The following is a 25,602-nucleotide window of genomic DNA, read 5'->3' as shown; positions in this document are numbered from 1 at the left end:
TGGGATCATGGTATCCATGCAGATTCGTGGGCTGCAGTGGGGAGGAAGAAGGAGGTAACATAGTTTCCTTCTCCCTTTTCTCTCAGAGCAGGGCCACTGATGGAAAAGGCAGAAATATCTAACCCATTAACAGTGCCTTGATCTGTAGACATTAGCAGGTGTTAAAGGCACAGGTGCTCGGGCTGGTGACCAGACCAAGTCTGGAATGACCTATAGATGCTTTTGTAATACAGGACCAGTTTAATGACTGATCATTGCTGGCCATTGTGAGGGGATTTATTGCTGGATACTAACTGTGAACAACTGAAGTCCTTTGACAGGAACCATGGCAGAGATTGTTGAAAGAAGGGAAAAGAATCAAACAACCGTGTAGATATTTAAAGAAACCGCCTTCTGTGCAAATGGAGTAGTGGGAAGGTGGGAAGAGGAGAGAGCACAAATAAGCATCTTTGAAATGATGTGGGTGATGAGAAAATTGCAGTGCTGACAACTGGCATTTTCAGTACCAAGCATATGTAGAGGATGTTACAAAAAGAGTGAGGGCAAGTTTAAGCCTTCAGGGCCAAGGGAATTTTTATCGAAGGCTCAAGCCAGTAGGAAGAATACGGTAAGTTAGAAGCCATATACGTTACTTGCAAACAATTCATTAGGTATGTTGTGTTGAATTCATATCTCATGCAGTTGTGTAGATTTCACTGTTAGAAAGGAGGAGTTTGGAGTGTACAACACTTTTGCTAATTTTATATTTGTTTCCTTATGTGTCAGTGCTGCTGCTGTAATGGAAAAAGAAATAACATCAAATTGGCGGGGGGGTGATATCGCATCTCCATTTTACCCTGTTCCAACAGATAGTCCTACTGTAGTTTTTATGAACAGGAAAATAAATATATATAGCAGTACTGACTGATATTTTCCCCACACCCTTCCCACAAGTTATAGCTTTTGTTGTTGTTGTTTGGTTAAATCAGATTGCAAACAATAAAGATGCCTTGAGAAAGACCTGGAATCCCAAGTTTACCTTAAGGAGCCATTTTGACGGAATAAGAGGTCTAGCTTTCCATCCTGTTGAGCCAGTGTTAATTACAGCATCAGAGGACCACACATTAAAAATGTGGAATCTACAAAAAACTTCTCCAGCAAAAAAGTAAGGTCATTTTTGGTAAAGATACATTGAAGTGAAACTTGCAGGCTGTGAATCTCATAAAAATATAATGGGATGTGATTAATCTGCTACTGGAGAAATGAGGTTGTTCTTTGTGGTATCTCTGTATCACACTAACAGGAAGCAGAAATTCAAAAGCTAAGCTAAAAAGGATTTTTGGCAGTTGCTCCACCCACCAAGAGATGATTAACTGCATTGTGCATTCCTTTGGTAGATGGGGGGAGCACTACATATATAGTCTTTATTAAAAAGGTTTATTGTAAAATAGAGGGGGAAATTTTATATACACACACATACACTTCGGCAAAATTCGGCCCTTCTTAATTCGGGACGTGCCGAAGTCCGAACTCCCCCGCTTTGGATCTGTGAAATTCGGCACGAGATGCGGAGTTCGGGGGAAAATTCGGCCGGGTCTTTGAAGTGCTGGGCGCCGCCTGCCCAGGCGGCGCCCACCACTTCAAACCAAGTCAGGAAGGGGGCGGGGGTCTTTAAAGAGCCCCCCCGTGGGCCTTCACGGGGCTTCCATGAAGGCACTCGGGGGGCTCTTTAAACATCTGCACCTTCCAGCTGGGAGGCGCAGATCTGTTTAAAGCGCCCCCCGCACACCTTCAGGGAAGCCCCGTGAAGGCTCGTGGAGGGCTCTTTAAACAGATCTGCGCCTTCCAGCTGGGAGGCGCAGATCTGTTTAAAGCGCCCCCCCCCCGGCTTCAGGGAAGCCCCGTGAAGGCACGCGGGGGGGGAACAGATCTGCGCCTCCCAGCTGGAAGGTGCAGATCTGGGGAGTTTCAAGACCCCCCGCCCAGTTTCCCGAGAGTTCGGGAAATTCCCGGGAGTTCGGGAATGCCGAACCTGCCAAATTTATTCGGCGATCGCCCCGAATTTGCTGGATTCGGAGCATCATTTTCCCACCTTTTTTCAGTTCGGTTCCATCTGAACTGAAAACCTCCAAATTGCGGAAAATTAGGCTGTTTTTTTGGTTTGGACGAACCGAATCGACAGCCCTAACACACATACAATATTTTCATTGTTTTTTCTCTTCATTCTGTTTGGAGACTATTCCAACTGCCTAACGTGCAACGTGCAGTTTACAAAAGGTGTCTGTCTTGTGGGGGAAAGTTACCCACTACGTTTTGATCTGTTTAGGGGGAAAACTTAGTAGACTCCTGCCAACATTTTTTTTGGGAAGTTCACTAAACAAGTGTTTGTCACCCCTCAGAGTGATTGTTTTTGAGTGAGACCTGTTGAGGTCATTAATAGTGATTACACAGGCTAGAGGCTTGTGAGGTATTGTAGGAGTAGGGAACAATTTAGAAATCTACCCCCCTTTGTCTTTCCTTTCAGGATACCCCTCCATCCTTTTTCCTTTAATCGTTTCTGGACATATAAATATTCCAGAAATGCTGAAGCTAAGGGGGAAATTCCCATTCTTCCCCTTCATTGCCTGAAGGAAAAATGGAAATTGTTGGGGAAATTGAAATGTGTAACTTGAAATTGAAACTCACTTTAAAAAAACATACATAAAACTTACCTTACTGCTTTAAGAACACAAAGAGCAGAATTCATAATTTTGTTAGAACTGGTACCAGCCACTTTACTGTAAGAAGGCTTCTCATGCAAGATGCATGCCAGTTGAAAAACTGATTCAAATTTAAATGTTTGCAGCTTTGTAAATTAAAGTTGTGTGATTATATACACTTCTATTGAAGCAAATAAATATGGAGCAGTAGTATAACCTCTTGCCCATAGCCTATAGGTAAGAGGAATGAGTCTTGTGGGTTGTTAACATTTATTTATTTATTTTAAAAATTAAAAACCTGGTAGATTTTATTGCAGCTAGCCATTGAGCTGTATGCTGTTAATCAGCTTCATTTTCTTATTACACAACAAAGCGTTTGGCTGTTGATGACTCCACAGCCATTTTGTGACTGTTCTTTAGTGATTTCTTGGAAGTACCTCTTTTCAATAGGGTAACAATAAAAATCACTAGAAGAGTACACAGAAGGATGAGGAATAATTATCTCATTATCCATACATAAAAAGGAAGTATCTTGAAAGATTGGAGTGGAGCTGGTAGGAACTAATAAATATGTAACAGATATGTAGAAATACATGAAAGTTTAGAAAGCTTTAGTGTAAAGTTTAAGGCAACTTGAAAGTTGCCCCTGAAAAGCTTTATCGGATATTATCAGTGGTTCATGTCGTGTTAAATCTTTGAACTTGCTATTCTGTTTTTATTTTTGCGTAGGAGCGCTTCCCTTGATGTTGAACCTATATACACTTTCAGGGCACACAAGTAAGTAAAATGTTTGACAAGAAAAGGAGATTTTTCCCTCTTAAGGGAGAGTATCGCTTATTATTCACTCCGCCATTTTTATGACTTGAATTGTGGATTGATTCGATCCGTGAAGCCATCATGAGGTGACTTCGTCTTGTGCAGAGTTCAGGTTTCATTTATCTAGTACTGCCATGCTTCTTTTGAAAGGGTTTTAGGAGTGGCGTGAATAAAAGCTGTGTTCTGGCCACAGGATGAACTAGAGTGCCAGTTGCAGTGACTTGAATTGGGTTGATACTTCTGCCTAATGCTGGCTTAGGGCCAGCATTTTTCAAGGTGCTGTGCATGGTATTTTGTTATTTGGAGAACTTATTGTTTTCCATAGATGAATAGGAAAGGGATGGGCAAGAAGACAGCAGTTAAACAGGTAGAGAAGGGTTAGAGCTTTTCAGAGAGGGCTTTGATGAAGAATGGAACTAAAGAAACATAAATGTAAGTAGTCTTACCTTTACAGTAGGCTGTTAGGATCCTCAGACATTTAGATTATAGCTGGTATCCCAGGGTTTGCAGCAGAAAATGGTGACAGTGAGGCCAAAAGTAGGAAATGAGGAAGGAAATACAGTGAGGAACAGAGGGCAGAAGGGAAAGCTTTTTGAACATAGACTGGACATTTGCAGTAGATGCTTGGCACAAGGGGGACTAAAATAGAGGGATGACATTATAGCAGTGGAAGAGAAAAATTCTAAATCAGTGTAAGAGGGTTGGTAACATGACTAGATCCGGGGCAAAAAGATAGTTTAGGCATATGCTTGCATGTGGAAGAAAACTAGCAGATCACAGGTGTTCTAAGGTCGCTTACCTCTTAGACAAGTGACGTGACGCCTGTCAGTGACAGAGAAGACAGTGTGTGTGTGTGTGTGTGAGAGAGAGAGAGAGAGAAAGATAAAGTTTGAGTGCTTAGAAAATCTGCCTTCACTGTGTTCACTGTGGGGTTGTCAATGTTCCAGTCCAATTTCTGTGCCCAGAAAGGGTATTGTGAACCAGCCTTTCATTTCCAAGGCATCTAGAAAAAAATTATAGGTATATAGCTTTGGCTGTGTATAACTTTGGCATGTGCTTATGTGATGTTGACAAGCTGACGCTGACGATGAAGTTCATTAGTCAAAGTATTTTTTGAATGCTTCCTCCTGCAGTAGTCCAGTGCTATGTGTCGTAATGAGTAGCAATGGGGAGCAGTGTTACAGTGGTGGAACAGATGGTCTCATTCAAGGTTGGAATACCACAAACCCGAATGTTGATCCCTATGATTCTTACGGTGAGTGTCCCTTTTCTGGCAGTGTGGTATAATGGTTAAGAGCGGTGGTTTGGAGCGGTGGCCTTTAATCTGGAGAACCAGGTTTGATTCCCCACTCCTCCACATGAATGGCGGATGCTAATCTGGTGAACCGGGTTGGTTTCCCCACTCCTCCACATGAAGCCAGCTGGGTGACCTTGGGCTAGTCACAACTCTTTTAGAGCTTTCTCAGCCCCACCTGCCTCACAAGATAAACCGGTTTGTTTCTCCCTTAAGTGGTAGAGAAAGTTGGCATATATAAATCAACTCTTCTTCATTAAACTTATATGACAACTTGTTGAATGTAGTGGAGCTCAGTATGAAATCAGAGAAAATGGGTATATTGAGGAAAATAATATAACGTGAACTAGGTGAGCTGGAAATGCTGTATAAGAGATCATGTGAGACAGTCCTGTTATTTGGAAGCAGGTGGACATATGAAGATATGAAGCTGCCTTACACTGAATCAGACCCTTGGTCCATCAAAGTCAGTACTGTCTACTCTGACTGGCAGCGGCTCTCCAGGGTCTCAGGCAGAGGTCTTTCTCATCACCTACTTGACTAGTCCCTTTAACTGGAGATGCCGGGGATTGAACCTGGGACCTTCAGCATGCCAAGCAGATGCTCTACCACTGAGCCACAGCCCGTGATCGGGGCAAGAACATATAAACATATAAAAGATACAAAATGCAGAATGTGGAATAATTTTGGAGGCACGATGAGTGTCATTGAGAACAGGGTAGAGCAAAATCTTAAAAACAAAACCTCAATGAAAACGGATTTTTCAAGTTAACAAAGACCACAAGACGCTTTTTAGAAATTTAGGCATACTTGCTTTCATTTTGAAAATTGTTCACAGATCCCTCCGTCTTAAGAGGTGCATTTGTAGGCCACACAGATGCTGTGTGGGGCTTAGTTTACAGTGGAACACACCAGCGCTTGCTCTCCTGTTCAGCAGATGGCACTATACGGTTATGGAAAGCTTTGGAGACCTCTCCAGCGCTGAATATATTTAATGATAATCAAGGTAAGGAATAACATTCTGAATCTTCGTACTTTTACAAATGATGCTGCTATCAGTATTTCAGTTTAGAACTGTGTTTTGGAATATTTATGTAGTTTAATTAATGTGGATCATTACTTCTTAGCATATATTGTTTTTAAAAAGTAGATTCCCAGTATCACAACATCAACCACCCTTAGGAAAACACAGTTTCCAAGGGCCTTAGACGGAATGTTTTGTATACCCTTAAGGATCAGACATATTTCCCTGTTTCATTTGTTGAAGAAGGTGTGTGTGTGTAAATGCACAAGCTTATTTATAGCAGAGTGTGCTAAACTTATGCACACTCACACATCCTTCAACTGTATCTTTATATGTGTCTTTACTCTGATCCTTAGGGGGTATTAGAAATAAGCATTTAATTTCTACTGATTTTTTCCCCAAAATATTTGGATAGAGATTCATATTTTGCAACAGAAATGCACAAGTAAGTTCTGTAGGAATTAACTGTAATAATAAGAAATTATACTTTACCTTTACGCCTGTTAAGACTATTTGCATTCTTAGTCGTGGAGTTGCCTGGTTTCCTTAGAAATTTTAAGAACATTAGAAGAGCCTGCTAGATCAGGCCGGAGGTCTGTCTAACACATGAACACATGAAGCTGCCTTATACTGAATCAGACCCTTGGTCCATCAAAGTCAGTATTGTCTACTCAGACCAGCCGCAGCTCTCCAGGGTCTCAGGCGGAGGTCTTTCCCATCACCTACTTGCCTAGTCCCTTTAACTGGAGATGCCGGGGATTGAACCTTGGACCTTCTGCATGAAAAGCAGAGGCTCTACCACTGAGCCACAGCCCCTCTAGTCTAGCATCCTGCTTCACACAGTGGCCAACCAGTTGTCCTGGAGGGTCAAACAGAGAATAGAAGCCGAGGCCCTCCCCTGCTGTTTCCTCCCGGCACTGGTATTCAGATATTTGCTGCCTCTGGATATGGAGGCTCCATTCAATCGCCATAGCTAGTATCTATTGATGAACCTCTCCTTGAATCTCCCCCCCCCCTTTAAAGCTATCTGTGCTCATGGCCGTTACTTTGATAGAAAAGCTCTCCTGAGCAACTCTATTTTACATAGTTTTCAGAATGATATGAGTGTAAGAGCCTTCCTGACCTCCTCAGGCAGGCCATTCCACAAGTGGGGTGAGGGGGTGCAGCCGAAAAAGCACATGTGTGGGTGAGTGTACGGAACATAGGAGGAGAGGACTTCAAACTAAGGAGCTGTATGTAATCCTTTCTGACAATTTTTTTTTTTGTACAGAGATGGGGATTCCATCTTCTGTGGATCTTGTGAGCAGTGACCCAAGCCACATGGTAGCATCATTTAACAGTGGGAACACAAGCATTTTTAACATGGAAACGAGACAACGGATTCTCACCTTGGAGTCCAACATAGATACTAGTAGGTATCCAGAATGTTGTTGTGGTGTGGTTGGAGCATTTAATTAGTTGTTGTTGATATGTAGGATTCAGTTTTTTCTGTAGTTAGTCCCAATAAATGGGGGCAGAATTCATACTGCTAATGCGATTAGAGCAATGTCCAGCATATCCCATGGCGCCTGGAAATTTCATTGTGGTGTCTAGTATATTCAACAATGATGCTGTTGTACTGTGTCAGGAATTTATTTTATTATTTTATTTACTTCATTTATACCCCACCTTTCTCCCCAGTGGGGGACCCAAATCCACTTACATCGTTCTCCTCTCTTACATTTTTTCCTCACAATAGCCCTGTGAGGTAGTTTAGGTTGAGTGTGTGACTAGCCCAAAGTCACCAAGCAAGCTTCCCTGACAGAGTGGAGACTCAAACACGGAACTCCCAGATCCTAGCCTGACTCTCACACCATTATACAACATTGGCTATCACAGCAAGTATGAAGGGTTGGATCCAAGTCCCTACTGAGAGAATACACAAGAGAGAGGAAGTATAGGAACCGGGTAGTGTCGGAACAAATATCGAAGCTGTTTCCAGCTGTGGCCTGTCTGATCTTCCCTTGCTGGTGGTGTTCCTGCTTGGATGGAGGTGGTGCGACTCTCCTGCAGCCCTTACTCTCCTGCAGCCCTTAGTCCTCTGGCATGGGCAGAGGGTGATGAGCCCTTCATTCCTACAGACTTGGAGCAGCTGCAAACTTCTTCTTTTTTGTCAGGGAGGGAGGGAGCAAGTTCCCTGCAAGGGCTGATTATCCTGTGGGCAATGGCTGGGCCCAGGATGGTTTCCCTCTTGCTGTGGTGGCCTACCTAGGAGGGAAGGATTTCAATATCTCACTAAACCTTATTCATATGGCCAGTGACAGATGTTTAGGATACAGGTGTGTGTGCCTTATTCTATGTTGTGGACTGCTGGCCATAATGTGTCTGGGTATGTGATCGGGCGCCGCCCGTGGCACAGAGTGGTAAGCTGCAGTACTGCAGTTAACGCTCTGCTCACAAATTGAATTCAGTCTGGGCTGGCGAGCCTGCTGCGGGCTGATCTGGGCTAGTACACATGGCCCGGCCCGACCACATGACATTTATGTCATATCCTAGCCCTTGTAACAAATGAGTTCAACACCGCTGCTATATGCTGACTCTAGACATTTTGGTCCCCCCCACTCCTTGTAGTGGTATCAATAAAAATGGCAAATACGTTCAAAATGTTATGGGATTGGAACTTCCGTGCATTATAGATCTTCATTATGGATGTGAAATTCAGTCAGTTGTCTGAGAAGGTGCAGTGTTAGCTAAATAAAAACTTTAATTTGTTGGGGAGGAAGGCTTGATTTCATTTTCATGTTGTATACTAAATACTCAATAGGCCTAAAGAAGCACAGTTGCTTTGAGTAAGCTAAATATAATAAAATTTGTATTTGGAACCAGCTCGGCCTGCTAGATCAACCCATTCACCCATGGCTCACGTAGCTTAACATTTGTTTGAAGTTCATTTTGTGTGTTATGTTTTTTTTCCTTAGCTGCTAGCTCTTCTTGCCAAATAAACAAAGTAATCAGCCATCCTACTCTTCCAATTAGTATCACTGCCCATGAGAACAGACACATCAAATTCTATGACAATAACACAGGTAAGTATTTTCTTTGGTGGGTCATGTAATATAAAAAAAACTATCATAGAGTTTTAAACTGTGCTTTGCAAGTTCTCTGGCTTGTGAAATAAAGAGGAAAAAGGATATACTAGCCAAACAGTACTGCTCAAAGAAATTGGGCTAATGCAGTATTTATATTACGGCTATAGCATCCCACGCAGCAATTCCTGATATTTAACTTTGTCAAATAAAAGCAGATGATGCCTAGGACCAGAGAGGGGATTGGGAGAGCTAATTCATGCACTCAAGTCTTCTATGTGACTTACTGTCAAGGGCTATGGATGTTTTCTGCGGGTATCTTTTTGACAATCTGTAAGAAGTTCTTTACTCCTGATTTTAATGCCCCAACCTCTGTCTGCACTTATAAATACTTATAAACTGGACAGTAGAAGAGAGCATTATTCAGTTGTATAAATTTCAGAATCGGCATCTCTTATTAAATTTGCTGTCATGGAAATTTTGTAACAATTAAGACTGCCTTATTAAAACCTGAGCCACTGGGTAGCTTAAATCATGTCTTTTGCAAAGTTTGATTTCAAGACAGCAACTTAGTACATGGAAGTTGCACCTGTTTTATTTTAAAGGTAAACTCTGTTTAACTTATGTATTCTCTTCATAGGTGATGCACAGTAGACATGTATTTTGTACCTGGTTATAGGATATATGAAAAGCCACCCTTAGCTTTACTGCATTTTACTGAAAATGACAATAACATTGTTGAATATATTAACTCCCAAACTTTGTATCTGAGTCCTTTGGTAAAAGTAACCCACCATGTAGAATGCATCCACCACGGTCCATCAAAGTGTGGTAGTTCCTTGTAGCCACCTTTCCCCTGCTCTCCAGCTTTATATCTGCTAAGTACATGGCCATGATATCATCTTGGACCCTTGCTACAGCCAAAAGCTGCTTATGACTCCCAGAAGCAATTCCATTGTACCAAATGCACTGCTCCATCCCTGTCACCTGGCAAAGAAGAGGGTAACATTGGGGAGGGGGGAACACACATTGTCTGCTGTTCAAATAAAATATCTGCCTGTTCTTCTTGAAGACAGTTGAGTAAATATGGTGTCGGTGTGTGTTTAAGAGTGGAGTGTGCCCTCAGTTTTAATCCAGGAAAAGTCTGCCCAGTTATCCAAAATCTGGGGAAGAGGTTTAGCAAAATGCAATTGAAGGGATATTGACTGATACAGAAGCAGAGTCGATTGGTCTTTCCAGAAGAATAAAAATTGGAAGTACACTCTCCCAATAGGAAGAATTGACGTGGTTTAACTTTTTTTAGCATAAATATCTCATTACAATAAACTCTGATAAAAGTTCTGTAATGCATTAACTTGTGAAAACAGGTTGTAACATCACATTTCATCTTTAATTGCAAAGGAAAACTGATTCATTCCATGGTAGCGCACTTGGATGCAGTCACAAGTTTAGCTGTTGACCCAAATGGCTTGTACTTGATGTCTGGCAGTAAGTACACTTAGTGTTTGTTCTTTACATAGCCTAATAAGTTTAATGTTGGCTGCAAATATTAGTTTTTTCTTTCTTTTTTCCCCTTAACATAGGCCACGACTGTTCAATACGCTTATGGAACCTTGAAAGCAAGACTTGTATTCAAGAGTTTACGGCTCATCGCAAAAAATATGACGAATCCATTCACGATGTGGCATTTCACCCCTCCAAATGTTATATTGCCAGTGGAGGAGCAGATGCACTTGCTAAAGTCTTTGTATGACGCAATGCTTCCCCTCCCTTCTAGCTGCCGGGTGTATATATATATATATATATAACAAGGTGTACAAAAGACAAGGGCAACAGTCTTGCCCTTTAATTCAAGTGAATGTTAGTAACGGTCTAGGGTTGTTGTTGTTTTTTTTTTTGCAAGGTGCTCTTTTCTAAATTAAAGGGTAGTTATAAGAGCTCAGCTGGGAAACTCTGTTTCGAACAGTCCAGAGAAGAACCGTTTTTAAAGTTTCGGCCGTGTCAGTTTGTCCAGGCAGGCCTGCGACAAAAGGAGACAACCCCTCCCCATAATTTTGTTAACTGTGTCAACAGTGCAGAGCTATTGACAAGGAAGCAGATCACTTCTCTGCCTTTTCCTTAAATGAAGAATTTTATTCCCATGCTGCAGTTAAATAATGTTAAACTCTGGTGATTCATGTGACTCCTGGATCCACCAGATTAATATCATCCCATCTTTTCCTTTTTTGGGGGTACCTCCTGCTGGATGATGTACATAAAATAATACTTGATTTAACTTTAGCCTGCTGGCTGTTATGTTAGGTGGATTGGGTTTAAGATGTTAAATATTAAAAAAAATATTAATGTGGTAATATGTTTCCCTAAGTATACTGTATTAAAAGTAGATATATAAAAGGCAGAAAATGTATGTTTTATTTAAACCTTTGAAAGAATGTGTTAAGAAGTGGCTGGAACCACAATTTAACCTTTGATCCAGCTTCATGTGATACCCAAGGGCATACATTGTTTACAAGGAATGTGACTTATTTCAGATGTTGATAATTTGGTAACTTCTTCCCTCTTCAACTAAACACGAATATCTGTGCAGGCTGTAAAAGCATGTCAGCTGCATCTAAAACAACAATTGCATTGTGTCTTGAATGAAGCATCACTATCGTGTGATCTCGGCAATCTGTTCCCTATTGCCCCAGAGTCAAGACTGCTTCTCCCCACACTGTTGCTACGAAGGAGGACTTATGTGAATTAGCCATGTAGGTGGGATTTTCCTGCTCGGTCTGCATCTTCCCTGTGGATTGCTGATTGAGCGGGGGAAATGTTCCAGTCCCACTAGTTGGTCCACATGGTTACTTCCTTCATACTACACAGCAGCCTGAGCTGTACCCTCGGAAGCAACTATATATGCCACTGTATGTATGACTGTGTGTATGTGAGAGAGAAGGGAGAGTCAGCTACTGTCCACCTAAGTGTGAAAACGGCTGCAGAATACTGGAATACTAGAAAGATTGGTTAAAAACAAACTTTTGAACCTGTGCAATTTCTTATATCTCTGAGATGTTTTAATGTAGTTGTGCTGTTTGTCATTAACTGTGTGAGGTTATGGGCAGCCTTAGTTGGAAGTGACCACCAGTAGGAAAGGCAGTCTGCATCTTGACTTCGTTCAAGAGACTTCCTGGGTTAGGAATTGGTAGCTGGCAACACCGCTTAGACGTAATTTGACACTCTTGATCACTCTTGTAAAAGGATTTAGACATCAACAGATTTATCTGTAACAAAACTGGACATCAACTAGGGACGAAGAATTCAGATTTAAACTTTTGGTGCTCTGTTGTGGAGCTTTAAACGATTGTTTCCTTTCGGTTTGAAGATGTTGCATGCTGCATTCAAAACACAAAAATGTGTGAAGAACCTGTTAATAGAGATTTCCTCTTGATACTGATGTGCAGTATATGCCCTTAAATAAAAATAAAACTTTTAGATGTAAAATTACAATAGTAACTTAAAATATTTAGGCATCATCTTACCACATATTTTGAGTAAAGTGGAAAGTCGAACTGCGTAAATATGCATTTATCTATATATGACCTTTTTATGTACATGCCCCTGGTCTTCTTGATGTCCTTTATTTTTTTAAGGGTATTACAAAGATTTATTTAGAAAAACAAATACATGAAATTGTGTATATTATGTGTTTGTACAGATATATATATATAGAGAGAGATATTATATAGATATATATATAGCTATAGATTGTAAACAATATGTATCAAAATACATTTAAGGGAATATTCTATTGGTAATTTTGCTGTTTTAGTATTAAAAGTTATTCAGGCTTTGTGAGTACAAAGGATAAAAAAATGTATGAGTATTGTGCTCTTTGATAAAGCAATGTAATACATAGTTGCTGATGTTTAAGCTACTGTACATATAAGTCAGCATGCTTGTTTTTAAGACTCTGATTCTCATTATGAATGTAAGAAGTTACTACTCAAATGTGGATTGAAAGCTGTTTCATCCTGCTTAGTGAGTTCTTACTCCAAATGAAGTGACTAGTAAAAGAGGCAAATAGCTAGAGGCTGAGATGCCTTTTGGAAAGCAAATAATAGCCTCTCCATGCGGTTGTGAGCTCTGTATATGTGCTCTTTAGACTCTGTGTCAGTATCCTGCTTGTATTCTGTAGACGGCATCAGACTGTGCACAAGGTCTAGAAGTTCTCTGGGATCCCTTTGCCAGCTAGAGATGAGAAAGACCTCACTTTAACTTTTACTTGCCTGGCGGAATTGAGACCTCACTTTAACTTTTACTTGCCTGGCATCTCTTTTGTGCATTTCTAAGCACTTGGGCCAGACTGCCGAATCTTCAGCCCGCCTTTTTTCTCCTTTTCTCTGTCACTCAGTTGTAGCTGAACTAGTGAACTGCCTTCATTGAAAAGTATTGTAGTTAAGGCGATATCAGGTTATATACAGGCTTCGCCTGTGAGGCGTTGATCTGCGAGGGGTATGAACGCATGCTAGTTGTCTCTTGGGACTTTGGTCTCTGAATGGTAAATTCAGGAGCTTAGCATTAGAAGGAACTTGTGGATCTATTAGGTTTGATCCAGATTGAATTGGCCATTTCCACTGATATCTCAGACTCCCTCATGTCATCCCTCTGTCTCCCAGGAGCAGCATTTTGTGGAGACCGGTGAGCTGCAGTGGGAGGGGGGAGGCAGGCAATTTCCATTGTGCTACTGGACAATTTAGCCTGGATCCAGCCTATTGTTATGCATACAAGTTTGCACCAGAGCAGCATAGATCTCCTCTTCCCTCTGTTTTCTCTGAGTCTCTGTAAATGAAGTGCCAAACGATATCCCCCTCCAAGAAATGAAAGACAGCATTAATTATTTTGCCATTTGGCATATCATGTCACAAGACTTTTACAGCTCTGAGCACTTTTGCAAAGAAGAATGTATCCATTTGTTGCACCAACAAGCTATGTGGGTGTTATTGCCAATCCCCACTCATTTAAATTGGCAGCCCAGGGAATTAGCAGGGCCAGCATTAGTGGGGCAACCCAAGCTGCAGGTTGCCCAAGGATTGTTCCGTATCTGGTTTCTCTTATATAGCATTGCATAGAAGCCATAGGAAATGTTGGACTATTTGCATACAAGACACTGGAAAGTGCTTTTGAGACCATCTTGCACTGCATGTGAACATTAATGCAGGATAGACTGGAGAACAAGTATAAATTCCAGACAGCCCAGATTTCAAATGCAAGTAACACAGCGATTTGAAAGTCAAGTGAAACTCCACCTGTGAAAACACATCCTTGCCCTCTATTTTGATCTTTCCTATATTTTTAATGAAAAGTTTAGATGGACTGAAAAAATGCTGAAGGCCATAAGAGCCTCTCAACACATTCAGAAAAGGTATGTGGAATAATTCTTCTGGGATCATACCACTTTGAAGACAGGTGGGGGTAGTTAATATTTCATTGCTTCCTTATATGAAAACTTTCTACAAAGAAAAAACAACAAGGAGAAGGGGCCTGAAGCTGCCACCTTGTCAGGGTGGCTTTCCATAGTCGGAGCGTTAGTGATGTGTTCAAACATAAAATGTGCTCTGAAAGTGGCTGTAGCTCAGTGGTAGGGTTTATGCTTTGCATGTGTAAGGTCCCAGATTCACCCCCTCAGTTCAAGACCCTCAGGTACCGTGTGAGGAACTTGCCAGTTAGAGCCCTATAGTCTGGTTTTAGTATAAAGTAACTCTACAAGAAGTGGAACACATGAAGCTGCTTTATACTGAATCAGACCCTTGGTCCAACAAAGTCAGTATTGTCTACTCAGACCGGCAGCGGCTCTCCAGGGTCTCAGGCAGAGGTCTTTCACATCACCTACTTGCCTAGTTCCTTTAACTGGAGATGCCGGGGATTGAACCTGGGACCTTCTGCATGCCAAGCAGAGGCTCTACCTCTGAGCCACAGTCCCTCCCCCAAGCCTAGGAGTTTTATACCATGTGCCCTTGCTACCATGTAGCCTCACCCTGAGATCTTTAACCAAAGCAGAGCTATCTGCATATAATTTCAAGCTCATTCAGCCCTCACATTGAACTCCCAGTATGGATTTTCCATACTAATTTCAAATTTTATAAAAGACCAGGATTTGCTTAGTTGAAACATGGTTTTCTAACCAGCACAAAATTACATCACCACGGCATGGAAGTAATTCCGCCTTTAGTACTTTAATATGATAACATTGATTTCACTTAGCATTCCCCCCCCCTTTGTTGAAGAAACTGTTAAACATGTGCTACCCCTTGGGCTTTGGGAGATCTCATGGCTACTTCTGGTTCTCCCTACCAGATTAGGAAATATTCATTGGTTCCACAAATATCTGAGACTTAAATGGGGATCCATTCTTTTCATGACAACAGGTTAGTTTTCCTGGAACAGCAACTTTGGCTGCCGCCACGTTGTATGCTGCTTTGGAAACTTTCTTCAGTTTCAAAAAGAATTGATGGCAAGGGATGGGAATTGTTTAAAGGGAAAAAATGCCACAGAGTCAGGGTAAGCCGAAAACCGGTTTGAATCCTGGCTGTTGGATCTGCCTTGTTAATAATTTATTATGTGCTTAAGGGACTTGCTGATTCCAGGGACAAAATTTCAGGGTGCTCAGTGAGGAGGAGGGCAAGCAGAAAAGTCCTACTCTGTGAGGTCTGTTTTCCTCAAATGGGGCTTGCTGGATGCAAGCCAATGTTTTTAGAAGGCTGCATGGGACAGAGATTTGGATTAGGACTGAAACGTTGGAGGGGGTAGGCAGACAGACAACCTTTATTCGGTATATAACCAGCAGAGTTACAAAAAGTCCCTAATCCTAATACACTGGTAAATCTAACCCGCCATCCAAATACATTGGATGGGATACAACACCCCACAGGGTTAGTAGTTTAACCGATCCTCTCCTTGTATAGTTTTACTAATTAACCCTCTCCCCCACTCCCCGTGGTGTTGCTAGCAGTGGGAGTGTAGAAAAGACAGTTATTCTGTGGGCCATTTTTTTTGCTGTTCAGGGCTAATCGCATCAGCTATAGTTAGCAAAACTGTGAAAGGATTGGCTTTTACCCCTACACGCAGCCCTAATCTGAGTTGAGGCCTTGCCCGTCAGCTGTTGTTTTAAATACGCTGGGAAGGGATTGCTGACTTCCCAATATCACATCTGTTTGGACCACTTAATTTAGGCAAGGATGAGTCTGAAGAATGTAGAACTACTGTGAGGTAGATATGCTAGGTTAACGTTATTTATTGGATTCTATAGAAGAGGCAGTTGTAACACCAGAGTTTTCTGCTGCACAGTTAATGCAAATCAACTTGAGTATTTGAAGTTAATTTGGCAAGACGTGCTTATAGTGGATCAGCAGATTTAAAGGCATGCTGTGGCATGACGGGAGAATTCTTTCTTTGTGCCCTTTTTCTGTGACTCATGTGAAAGAGGTCCATTAGGCTTTAGTACCGTGTTGGCGAACCTATGGCACGTGTGCCACTTCCGGCACGCGTAGCCCTCTCTGCCGTCACGCGCGGGTGGGCTCCAAAAGGCCTCCCGGGTTGTCTGTGCCCCTCCCTGTCTCAGCTGAGCTCCCCCCCCCACCGTGCGTGTGTTGGCGCCTCAGCTTCCAGCCTTGCATGCACACAGCTGGCTTCTTCCTCTTCCCCCCCTCTTGCCCCGCAACAGCTGACAGGCGGCGGGGAGGCCAGCAGCAACGAGACGGGGCCTCCTCCTCCAGAAGCAGCTCCTCCTCGCTGCCTTCCTCCTCCTCGTCCCCCTCAGGCAGCTCTCAACAGTCCAGCTCCAGGCCACAGCCGCCGCCATCGTCGTCCTCCTCAGGTGCCTCTCCCCCTACCGTTTCAGGTGCCTCTCCCCCTACCGTTTTTGCCCGCCGCCTCCTCCTTCTCAGGGCGCTCGCAGAGGGCCAGGAGGCCCCTCAACAGCCGCGCGTCCGCCAGAGAAAAGCCTGCCGTCTCCCACCGTCCTCCCCCTCTCTCCCGCTCATGCTCGTCCCTGACTCCTGCGGTAGTGGCTGCGTGGCTTCTGCCTTCTCCCTCCCCGCCCCCTAAGGTCACCTGCAGGCTGGTGGGGTTGCGAGTGTTGGCGCGCTCGCCCTCGCTCTCGCCGCCCCCTCCTCCCCTGCCCTTGACAGCCAGCTGGGAGGCACCCGATGCTGCCGCGCCGGGGCCCGTCTCCGCTGTCCTGCGCCGTCGCCTCCCCAGAGCTGCCAGTAAGTGGGGGGGAGAACCTCGGGTGTGCACCCTGGAGCAAGTCCTGGGTGGGGCTTGAGGCCTGACCCAGGACACTTTCTTCCTTCCATCCTTCCTTCCTTCCACCCTTCCTCCCTTTCATTCTTTCTTCCCCAGTTCCTTCCTTCTCTTTCCTTTCCCAGTTCCTTCCTGCCTTCCTTCCTCTTTCTTTCTTTCTTTCTTTCTTTCTTTCTTTCTTTCTTTCTTTCTTTCTTTCTTTCTTTCTTTCTTTCTTTCTTTCTTTCTTTCTTTCTTTCTTTCTTTCCTCCCCCAGTTCCTTCCTTCCTTTCTTCCCCAGTTCCTTCCTTCCTTTCTTCCCCAGTTCCTTCCCCAGTTCCTTCCTTCCTTTCTTCCCCAGTTCCTTCCTTCTCTTTCCTTTCCCAGTTCCTTCCTGGCTGCCTGCCTTCCTCTTTCTTTCTTTCTTTCTTTCTTTCTTTCTTTCTTTCTTTCTTTCTTTCTTTCTTCCTTCCTTCCTTCCTTCCTTCCTTCCTTCCTTCCTTCCTTCCTTCCTTCCTTCCTTCCTTCCTTCCTTCCTTCCTTCCTTCCTTCCTCCCTTCCCTTCCCTTCCCTTCCCTTCCCTTCCCTTCCCTTCCCTTCCCTTCCCTTCCCTTTCCTTTCCTTTCCTTTCCTTTCCTTTCCTTTCCTTTCCTTTCCTTTCCTTTCCCAGTTCCTTCCTTTCTCCATCCCTCCCCCTTCCCTTCCTCTACTAGGGCTGCCAACCTCCAGGTGGTGGCTGGAGACCTGGCAACCCTAGCAATAATGTCCGGTGGCTGAGCAGAGGACGAGTCCTGGAGAGGTGCATGCCAAATACAAACAGTTTTTTATTGAAAGGTAAAAGTTTGCATCATTGAAAGCTCTGTTATTGTGTTTTTCTTTTAACGCAAAATATGTGAATGTATGAGTTGTTTTTTCTAAACTAAAACCTTAGCATTCAGGTTAAATTGCCGTATTGGCACTTGGCGATAAATAAGTGGGTTTTGGGTTGCAGTTTGGGCACTCGGTCTCTGAAAGGTTCGCCATCACTGCTTTAGTACTTCATAATTGTGCTTAGATCCTGAAAGTGAAAGATCTTAAATCCTGCCTCTTCACATGTAGTTATTCGGTTTGAAAGCAGGGGTCCTCACATGGCTTGCTCATGCCCCTACACCAGTGTACTAAGCATAGAAGGGTTGCACAGTTGAGTTTGTTGGAATTCTTTAAAGAAAGGGAAATAACTTCTTGCCAAGTCAAACGTAGGCTCATTGCCTACATGGAGAACTTAATAAATAGCCACCAAAGATATTATATAAAGACTGCTGGTCAGACTTTCAAGAATTTTTTTTTTGTTCTAGGAATTAATGTTTTGAATGTAATTGGATTTTTGACTGGGTGCCTTCCAAAACATTTCCTGTCATAGTCAGGTGTTTATGATAAACACAGGTTTCGGTGCCATTGCATCTGTGCCGTTCTAGGGCAGGGACAGTTTTGAAACCAGACAAAACATGTGAGTAAGTAAAGTCTTGTAACTGAGCAGTCCAAATTAACTGAAAGGCTCTCTTGTGCTACCATCAGGTTGCTCTCTGAAGCCGCTGCATCTGAGCAAACGGAAAAGAGCACAGAATAACTACCATGCTTCACAGTAATATGTGCTGGTTGGTTATAGCAATAGGAATTCTGTTAAAAGAGAAAAGGGAGTTGTATCAAAGATACTTTACTTTGACTATCAGTCTTCGTAATTTCCATCAGGCCACATAGTCTTGTTGACTATGGGAGACCATAAGGGATGGCTTAGAAAGTTCAACTCCTGTTTTATTTGGTGTAAAAACTTTATTACCCCTCACAGACACTTTGATGTCTTGCTGGGCTGAAGTCTTTAAAAAAGGTAGTTAGGATTTTCCTGTGTGCCGATAGCTATTTCTTGTCATATGCTTCCATTTAAACATTTATAAACAACCTAGTTTGTTGTGGTTTTTTTTTTTTTTTTTTTTTGCAGTGTGTTGTAAGCCCTGTGGGGAGAGGATTGGATTTAAGCAACTCGTTTTGTTTACCACTTGCATTTTGAAACCCTGTTTTCATTCTAAACAGATATAGACACATTTGACCTGAAGTTGAAGCCACTTCAACACTGGATATTGATTGGCATGTGCAGTTAAACCAAATAGAAGTTAGGTATATGTAAATATACATCTAAACAATGAGTTCACAAGTCAGCGTTCAACTGATTTCTTAGGGTTGCATCTAAAACAAGAGATTCTTGTGGCGCCTTAAAGACTAATTTTATGGTGGGCATAAGATTTTGTGAACCAAAGCCCCCTTGTCAGAAACATCTAGGGTTGCATGACTGTTGTAATTGTAACATGGTACCCATGTCTTTTGACGCTTTTATTGTGCGGGAAATAGCGGTTATTGGGAGGAATGCTTGTGCATGCGACTGTTGTGATAGAATCAGGCTATGAAGTGATAATATAGACTGGGTTAATTTAAGGCCAAGGGGAGATGTATCTTGGTCATTTTATGATACATGAATGGATAAGTGCACCACAGCACATGTTTGGTTCTCTAGTTGGTTTTCTAGAAAAAGATAAAGTGCACTGGTCCAGATGTGCTGTGCTGGTGTGTTTCTTATGGGTATCAATTTTCATATACTATACTGGTCAGCTGGGAGAAGCCCCCTGTGTTGAGTGTGAGTGGAAATAACCTTTATATTAAATAAGGTCAGCCTATTATGCTTAGGGACTGGACCTGGAAATCACCCAGAATTACTACTGAACTACAATAAGGATCTGTCCCCCTGAAGAAAATGGCTGCTTTGGAAGGTGGGCACTATACCCTGCTGAAACCTCTTCCCTCCCCAAAGCCTTCACCACAAAATCTCCAGGAATTTATCAACCTGGAGCCCAGTACCAGGGAATCCTCCCTCGAAGGCCAAAATAGGCCTGGAAAGCCCCCCCCCCCCAAGAATTATTTCAGATTTCACATTTTTCTGCAAATTTGGGGCCTTTCCAGGTTTGTAGAAAGATCCATCTTGCCCATTCACATCTCCAGTCACTGGATTTAAGTATCCAACAATTTGGCCAACCTCACTATTAGAATATAAAATTGATTAATGCAGTCAGACTTTTTTGTTTGTTTGTTTCACTATAATACTTCATAAAAGCTTTCCAGGGGTGTAATCTGCTATATTGGTGTGTCTAAAGTTTAACTAGAATAAGTTAGCGCAGAGGTTTCCAAACTGTGCTCCAAGGAGCACTTGGTGCTCCCCGAAACATCTCCTAGTGCCCCATGAAGAGATGGGAAAGAAAAATACTACTGTCATTCAGTTTAGTATATAGGTGCTAGGTGAAAACTAGTGCTCCATGACAAATTTCTCTCCTGAAAGTGCTCCATGACTCAAAAAGTTTGGGAAACTCTGAGTTAGCCATTTGAGGGCAATAGGTACCATGGATGTTTCCATCATATTGGCATTAATAAAGCTGTGGTTTAAATCCAAAGACTGACTTCCACTAAGTGGGGAGTTTCACTTAGTAGAAGAGAGTCACAGGATCCAACCCAGTGTTGGTGATGTGTCTCAGAAGTAGTTTCAGCCACAAAAGGTTCTTCATCCCATGATTTCTCCAGACAATAGTTGAGCTGCTACTATTAAGACTCCAACACAACCCTCAAGCATTTAGTTTAATATTTAAAGGATGTATATTTGAAGAACTTAAAGTAGCTTCTTCTCATCTTTCTCAATCTTGGTAGGATTGAACAGAAAAAAAAATACCCACAAAGAAATGTGTGAGATCACACTGAAAAGGCCACTTTGAAAAGCAACCTGCAGCAAAATTGTTTGTGAAATATATTGAGTAAACTTGTTTGTTTGCTTGATAACATGAATAAAATGTTCTTATGTATACACAGATAATCTTTTTGTTAATACATAGTTTAAATGAGGAAATTCCAAGGTAGTAATGAGGGCAGTTATACTGGACAGCTGCAAAGCAAATTGGGATTTCTGTGTACAGTTCCTGCATTCTGTGTTGAGTAAAATCAAATGGACCTTCCTGAAGTAACACTATACAGAGCAGCTTTACTAAATATTACAGGAGCAAATAAATGTCCTTTGTACTATGTATTTATGTAAATTGGGTTCTAATAAATACTATTTTTCAACATCTTTTGTGTTCTTTTGCCCCCCCCCCCCAGTGTGTGTAGCAAGTCCATGGGCACCATATAAAAAATCAAGATAGCTATAATCTTCTTTTATGTGTCAGTGATTGCTCTGCAGACTTGTTAATTACTCTGTTGTCTGTGTGTTCCTTTTGTGGGATTACGGCTTCAGCAGTTAAGCAATGAGAGGAAGGGATGACTCCACCATTTGGAAAATGGTTTATACAATAGAGTTGGCTATGATCAAATCTCAGTATCTTTTGCAAGAAAAATCATTCTTGGGTTTAGATGGTTGGTGGTCCTGAATTACAAATTGAGATGGGTACTGTAGATAGCAGAAAATTCCAAAGGCAAATAATATATATAGATCATTCCATTTTTTACAGTTGGCCATAATGCCTTGTATGGCTTTTCCTTTAATGTCTCGGGGCATATGAAGTCCAAAAGGGCTTTTTTTCAAACTCTTTGTAGAAATGAACTGACAAGGTAAGGAGATAGGTACGGAAGGGCCTCACCCCCTATTTTTCCCCTTCACTTTTAGTGTATATCAAACCTATAAGCCCCACCACACATTTTGCCTATGGGTGCACTTAGAGTACCTTTAGTATCATAAGAACATAAGAAAAGCCCTGCTGGATCAGACCAAGGCCTATCAAGTCCAGCAGTCTGTTCACACAGTGGCCAACCAGGTGTCTCTAGGAAGCCCCCAAACAAGACGACTGCAGCAGCACCATCCTGCCTTCAACATGAGCCTTTCAGTGGCTGGGGATGGCATGGCCGAGGCGCCACCACAGCGCCTCCAAAGAGGTTCCCCGGCCTCCGAAAGGCTTTAAAAAGCCTTCTTAAATTTAAAAAGTCAAAAAACGGGCATTTCCCCCATTGAGAATAGCGAGGCTGCTCCAGGAAAAACCTGGCACAGCAACGCTGTTGCTGGAAGGGGGGTTCCTGGCCTGGAGGGGCTTTGGAAGCTGACTAACGTCAGCTCTGCCCCAGGAACGTCCCCCCCCCATGCCAGCGCTGCATGTCTCTTCCAGGATTTATGTCCTGGAGAGACTGCGCCATCCAGGGAGAGGTGTGCAGCTCCACGGCGCCCAGGTCTCAGCCCTCCATCTCAGGAACGGGCTGTGTTTTCTTTGAGATAAACTTAACCACAGTGATCCCTGTAATCTTAGTTCATATATACACATCACTTTACTAGTGATATCTGAAAGTTCTGTCTGACTCATTTGTACATGCACATTAATGTTGCCACCATGCTTGTGAACCAGGTCATAGTCCTAAAAATGCACAGTATTTAATTTCAAGAAAAGATCTCAGTGTAATGTGCATGTCTGCCAAGAAACCGTACTACCAAAAGCTCTTCCCCAATGTCCAAGGACTTTTCCTCTCTTTCACTGATGAAGGAAATTTGCTCTTAACCTTCTGTGAGAAAGGTGTGTGTGTATAAATGCAATAACTAAACAAACCTGTTCAAAAGCACTTTCCGTTTCATTTGCTTTAGGGTAAAATTCTGGCAATGAAAAAGGAAGAGTTGATTTTTATACCCTGCTTTTTCTCTACCTTTAAGGAGTCTCAAAGCGGCTTACAGTCACCTTCCTTTCCCCTCCCCACCAGACACACCCTCTGAGGTAGGTGGGGCTGAGAGAGTTTAGTGAGAACTGTGACTAGAATTAAGTACCCAAAAGGTCAAGAAAAAATAAATATCCAAGGCCAAAGGTTATACAATCTAAAAATCATGTAAGTACAAAATATGTATATATTTATTTCAGGATAAGATCTAATACCACATATAAACGCATATAGGGCCCTGCAAAACCCTACCAAATTGACATGCTCATATAACACAATAAGACATAAAATCACATTGATTTTATGTCTTATTGTGTTATATGAGCACATCAATTTGGTAGGCTTTTGCAGGGCCCTATATGTGTTATATGTGGCATTAGATTTTATCCTGAAAAGATATATGCATAGGTTGTACTTACATAATTTTTAGACTGTATAACCTTTGGCCTTGGATTTTGTTTTTTATTGACCTTTTGGGTACTTGATTTTGTTGTTTAGGGTTAAGTTTTCCCCCCTTTGTTCTTGTTGGAGAACTGTAACTAGCCCTTGGTCACCCAGCAGGCTTCATGTGGAGGAGTGGGGAAACAAACCCGGTTCACCAGATTAGAGTCTATCGCTTCTAACCACTACACCATGCTAACTCTAAAAAAAATGCTGGGTCTCAGTCTTGTAGATTTTGCCATTAAGGCAGCTTCAGTGGGAAGAACAGTGTGGAGCAGCTATGGCCCCCCTCCCAATCCTGGACATTTTCTTCTCTGCTCCTGATTTAGTGGGGAGGCAATTACTTCTTGGAGTGTTTACTTTTGTTTAAATATCAAGGCCGGGGCTGCCATTGGCAAGGGGCAATTTCACCAACCTGTAAAACCTCCCACCTGTGAACATCTAACTACCTTCGAGCCTGTGGGAGGAAACGTGGGGCAGTAGCCACCCTGCCCCTTCAGAACTGAGCACTATGTCTTGCTCTACTCTGAGATGCGGGGGGTGGGGGGTGCTTCCATGGAAAGCTTGTTCCGCACCTCCAGAGGTCTTGGCCTTATGGTGTGTACAACAGGTGCAGGGTGAGAACATTAGATCTAGGGCGGAAGCCCATTCCTGCGGAGGCTGAACACAAGTTTGCTCAAGCCTTTTCTTAAGCTGCCTTGAAGGCTTACACAGAAGAAGGGTGGAATCTAAATCTCTCAAATAAACAAGCCTCGAGACTGTCATTCTGCATAACTGTTGCAGCGATAGAGAAAGGTAGAATAATCCTGACTGTTTTTCTAGTTAGAAGAATAAGCTTAACGACTGCTAGCCAAAGCACGAGGCTGGGGTACGTATTTTGCACGCAGAAGCTCTTCGATGCGATCACTGGCATCTCCATAACAGAGGATTTCCATTAGTTGGGAGGGACTTTTCCCGAGCACCTAGATGCTGCGGTCATTCAGTAGACACCACTGACAATCTCCCCATATATCCAGTGATGAAAGAGCCTGCAATGCAGTCTTTGGTTCCAAAGAGAGACGAAGCCCCTTCGGTGCTACTGGAAAAAGAATTGCGGCATTAGGTTTACGAGCGTTTGAAGGCAAACCCAAACACGCTGTTGTTTTTTTATTGTAAAAGGTACAGCAGCTTATAATGAAACATTCTTAAAATGTTAGAAAAGGAGTGTCGCTTCCTTCTTTCAAATATACAAGTACATAAGTAAAAGAAAACGGAGATGTATAAAGTCACGTTTTGGAAACGGAGATTTACAAAACTATGATCAACAAAACCTTTGCAGAGATGTTTTGACACATGGCCTGAGCGTTCATAACTTGTTAATGCTGCAAAAGGAATGCTACAGGTGAGCCACTTAAATGTTACAGGTGAGCCACATGCTTTAACTTAAAATGTGGGTTTTGAAGACGCAGATGTAGACAACTTGTTACAAGGAACTCAAGACTGAGAAGGCATGTTTTCATCCTCCCTCTCCATTACATATAATTAAATTTACTGTGGCTCCTGATGTCCTCACAGCTTCTCTGACCCCAGCAACAACTAACAATGTGGAAAAGGCACAGCATTATGACTAGGGGATACAAGGTAAGTTGTACTACATTTTATGGTCAGAAGAGTCCACATGGTTACCATTTTCAGTGGCAGATGTATTTTGTCAAGTAATTCCCTCTGTAATTTGAGACTGAAACGTTCCTACTTTTAAGAAATTAGAGACTTTACTATCATTTAGTCATCATAGGACAATACCAGTATTTGAATAGAGGTTCCAAACAAACTTGAAAATCCTTTAACAGAATAATTCTAACTACCCTCATTTTCAAATGTTTAACTACCCTCATTTTCAAATGTTTATAGAAGTAGGTCATTTACTTTGGCATATCCCTATGCTCCGCCACAACAATTCCGCTCATGTCAGTAGGGGTTTCTGCAAGTCCCAACCTAAAAATGGGCAAAATCAACATCTCCCCATACACATGCTTTCTCTGTTGTGGCTCCCGCCTTGTGGAATGGCCTGCTCGAGGAGGTCAGGAAAGCTCCCATTCTCCTGGCTTCCCGCAAACTGCAAAACTGAACTATTCAAGATAGTGCAGGTAATAAGGCTGCAGAGTACAAAATGGTTCCACAAACTAACTTGGCTAAACGATTGGGACTCGTGGCCTTTACTGCTGTATGTAGCGTTTTTAAGTAGGCTCCTGTTATGTAATTTCTGTATCGCTTCATGTTTCATGTTAATACTTCTGCTATACTTCTGTTTCTTTCTGGTGGTTCCAGTTTCTAATATCCCAA

General features: G+C 42.4%; 1 protein-coding gene and 1 non-coding gene across 2 annotated transcripts in view; one reads left to right on the top strand and one right to left on the bottom strand.

Annotated features, from left to right (window-relative positions):
- Nucleotides 1–10,662, top strand: part of STRN (striatin) — a 57,254-nt gene extending 46,592 nt beyond the window's left edge. The window contains exons 11-18 of the mRNA XM_056852827.1: nucleotides 969–1,144; nucleotides 3,408–3,455; nucleotides 4,628–4,749; nucleotides 5,627–5,794; nucleotides 7,083–7,223; nucleotides 8,770–8,877; nucleotides 10,279–10,365; nucleotides 10,461–10,662. Of these exons, the coding sequence (XP_056708805.1) occupies nucleotides 969–1,144; nucleotides 3,408–3,455; nucleotides 4,628–4,749; nucleotides 5,627–5,794; nucleotides 7,083–7,223; nucleotides 8,770–8,877; nucleotides 10,279–10,365; nucleotides 10,461–10,630 (1,020 nt within the window). The 3' untranslated portion in view covers nucleotides 10,631–10,662. The remainder of the gene's footprint in view (nucleotides 1–968; nucleotides 1,145–3,407; nucleotides 3,456–4,627; nucleotides 4,750–5,626; nucleotides 5,795–7,082; nucleotides 7,224–8,769; nucleotides 8,878–10,278; nucleotides 10,366–10,460) is intronic.
- Nucleotides 6,557–6,628, bottom strand: TRNAE-UUC (transfer RNA glutamic acid (anticodon UUC)). Its single transcript has one exon. It is a non-coding gene; the product is annotated as a tRNA-Glu (tRNA).
- Nucleotides 10,663–25,602: the final 14,940 nt, after the last annotated feature.

The sequence above is a fragment of the Euleptes europaea genome, chromosome 7 (genome assembly GCF_029931775.1).
Source record: "Euleptes europaea isolate rEulEur1 chromosome 7, rEulEur1.hap1, whole genome shotgun sequence".
Taxonomy (NCBI): Eukaryota; Metazoa; Chordata; class Lepidosauria; order Squamata; family Sphaerodactylidae; genus Euleptes; species Euleptes europaea.
This window is presented reverse-complemented; position numbering and strand designations above follow the sequence as displayed.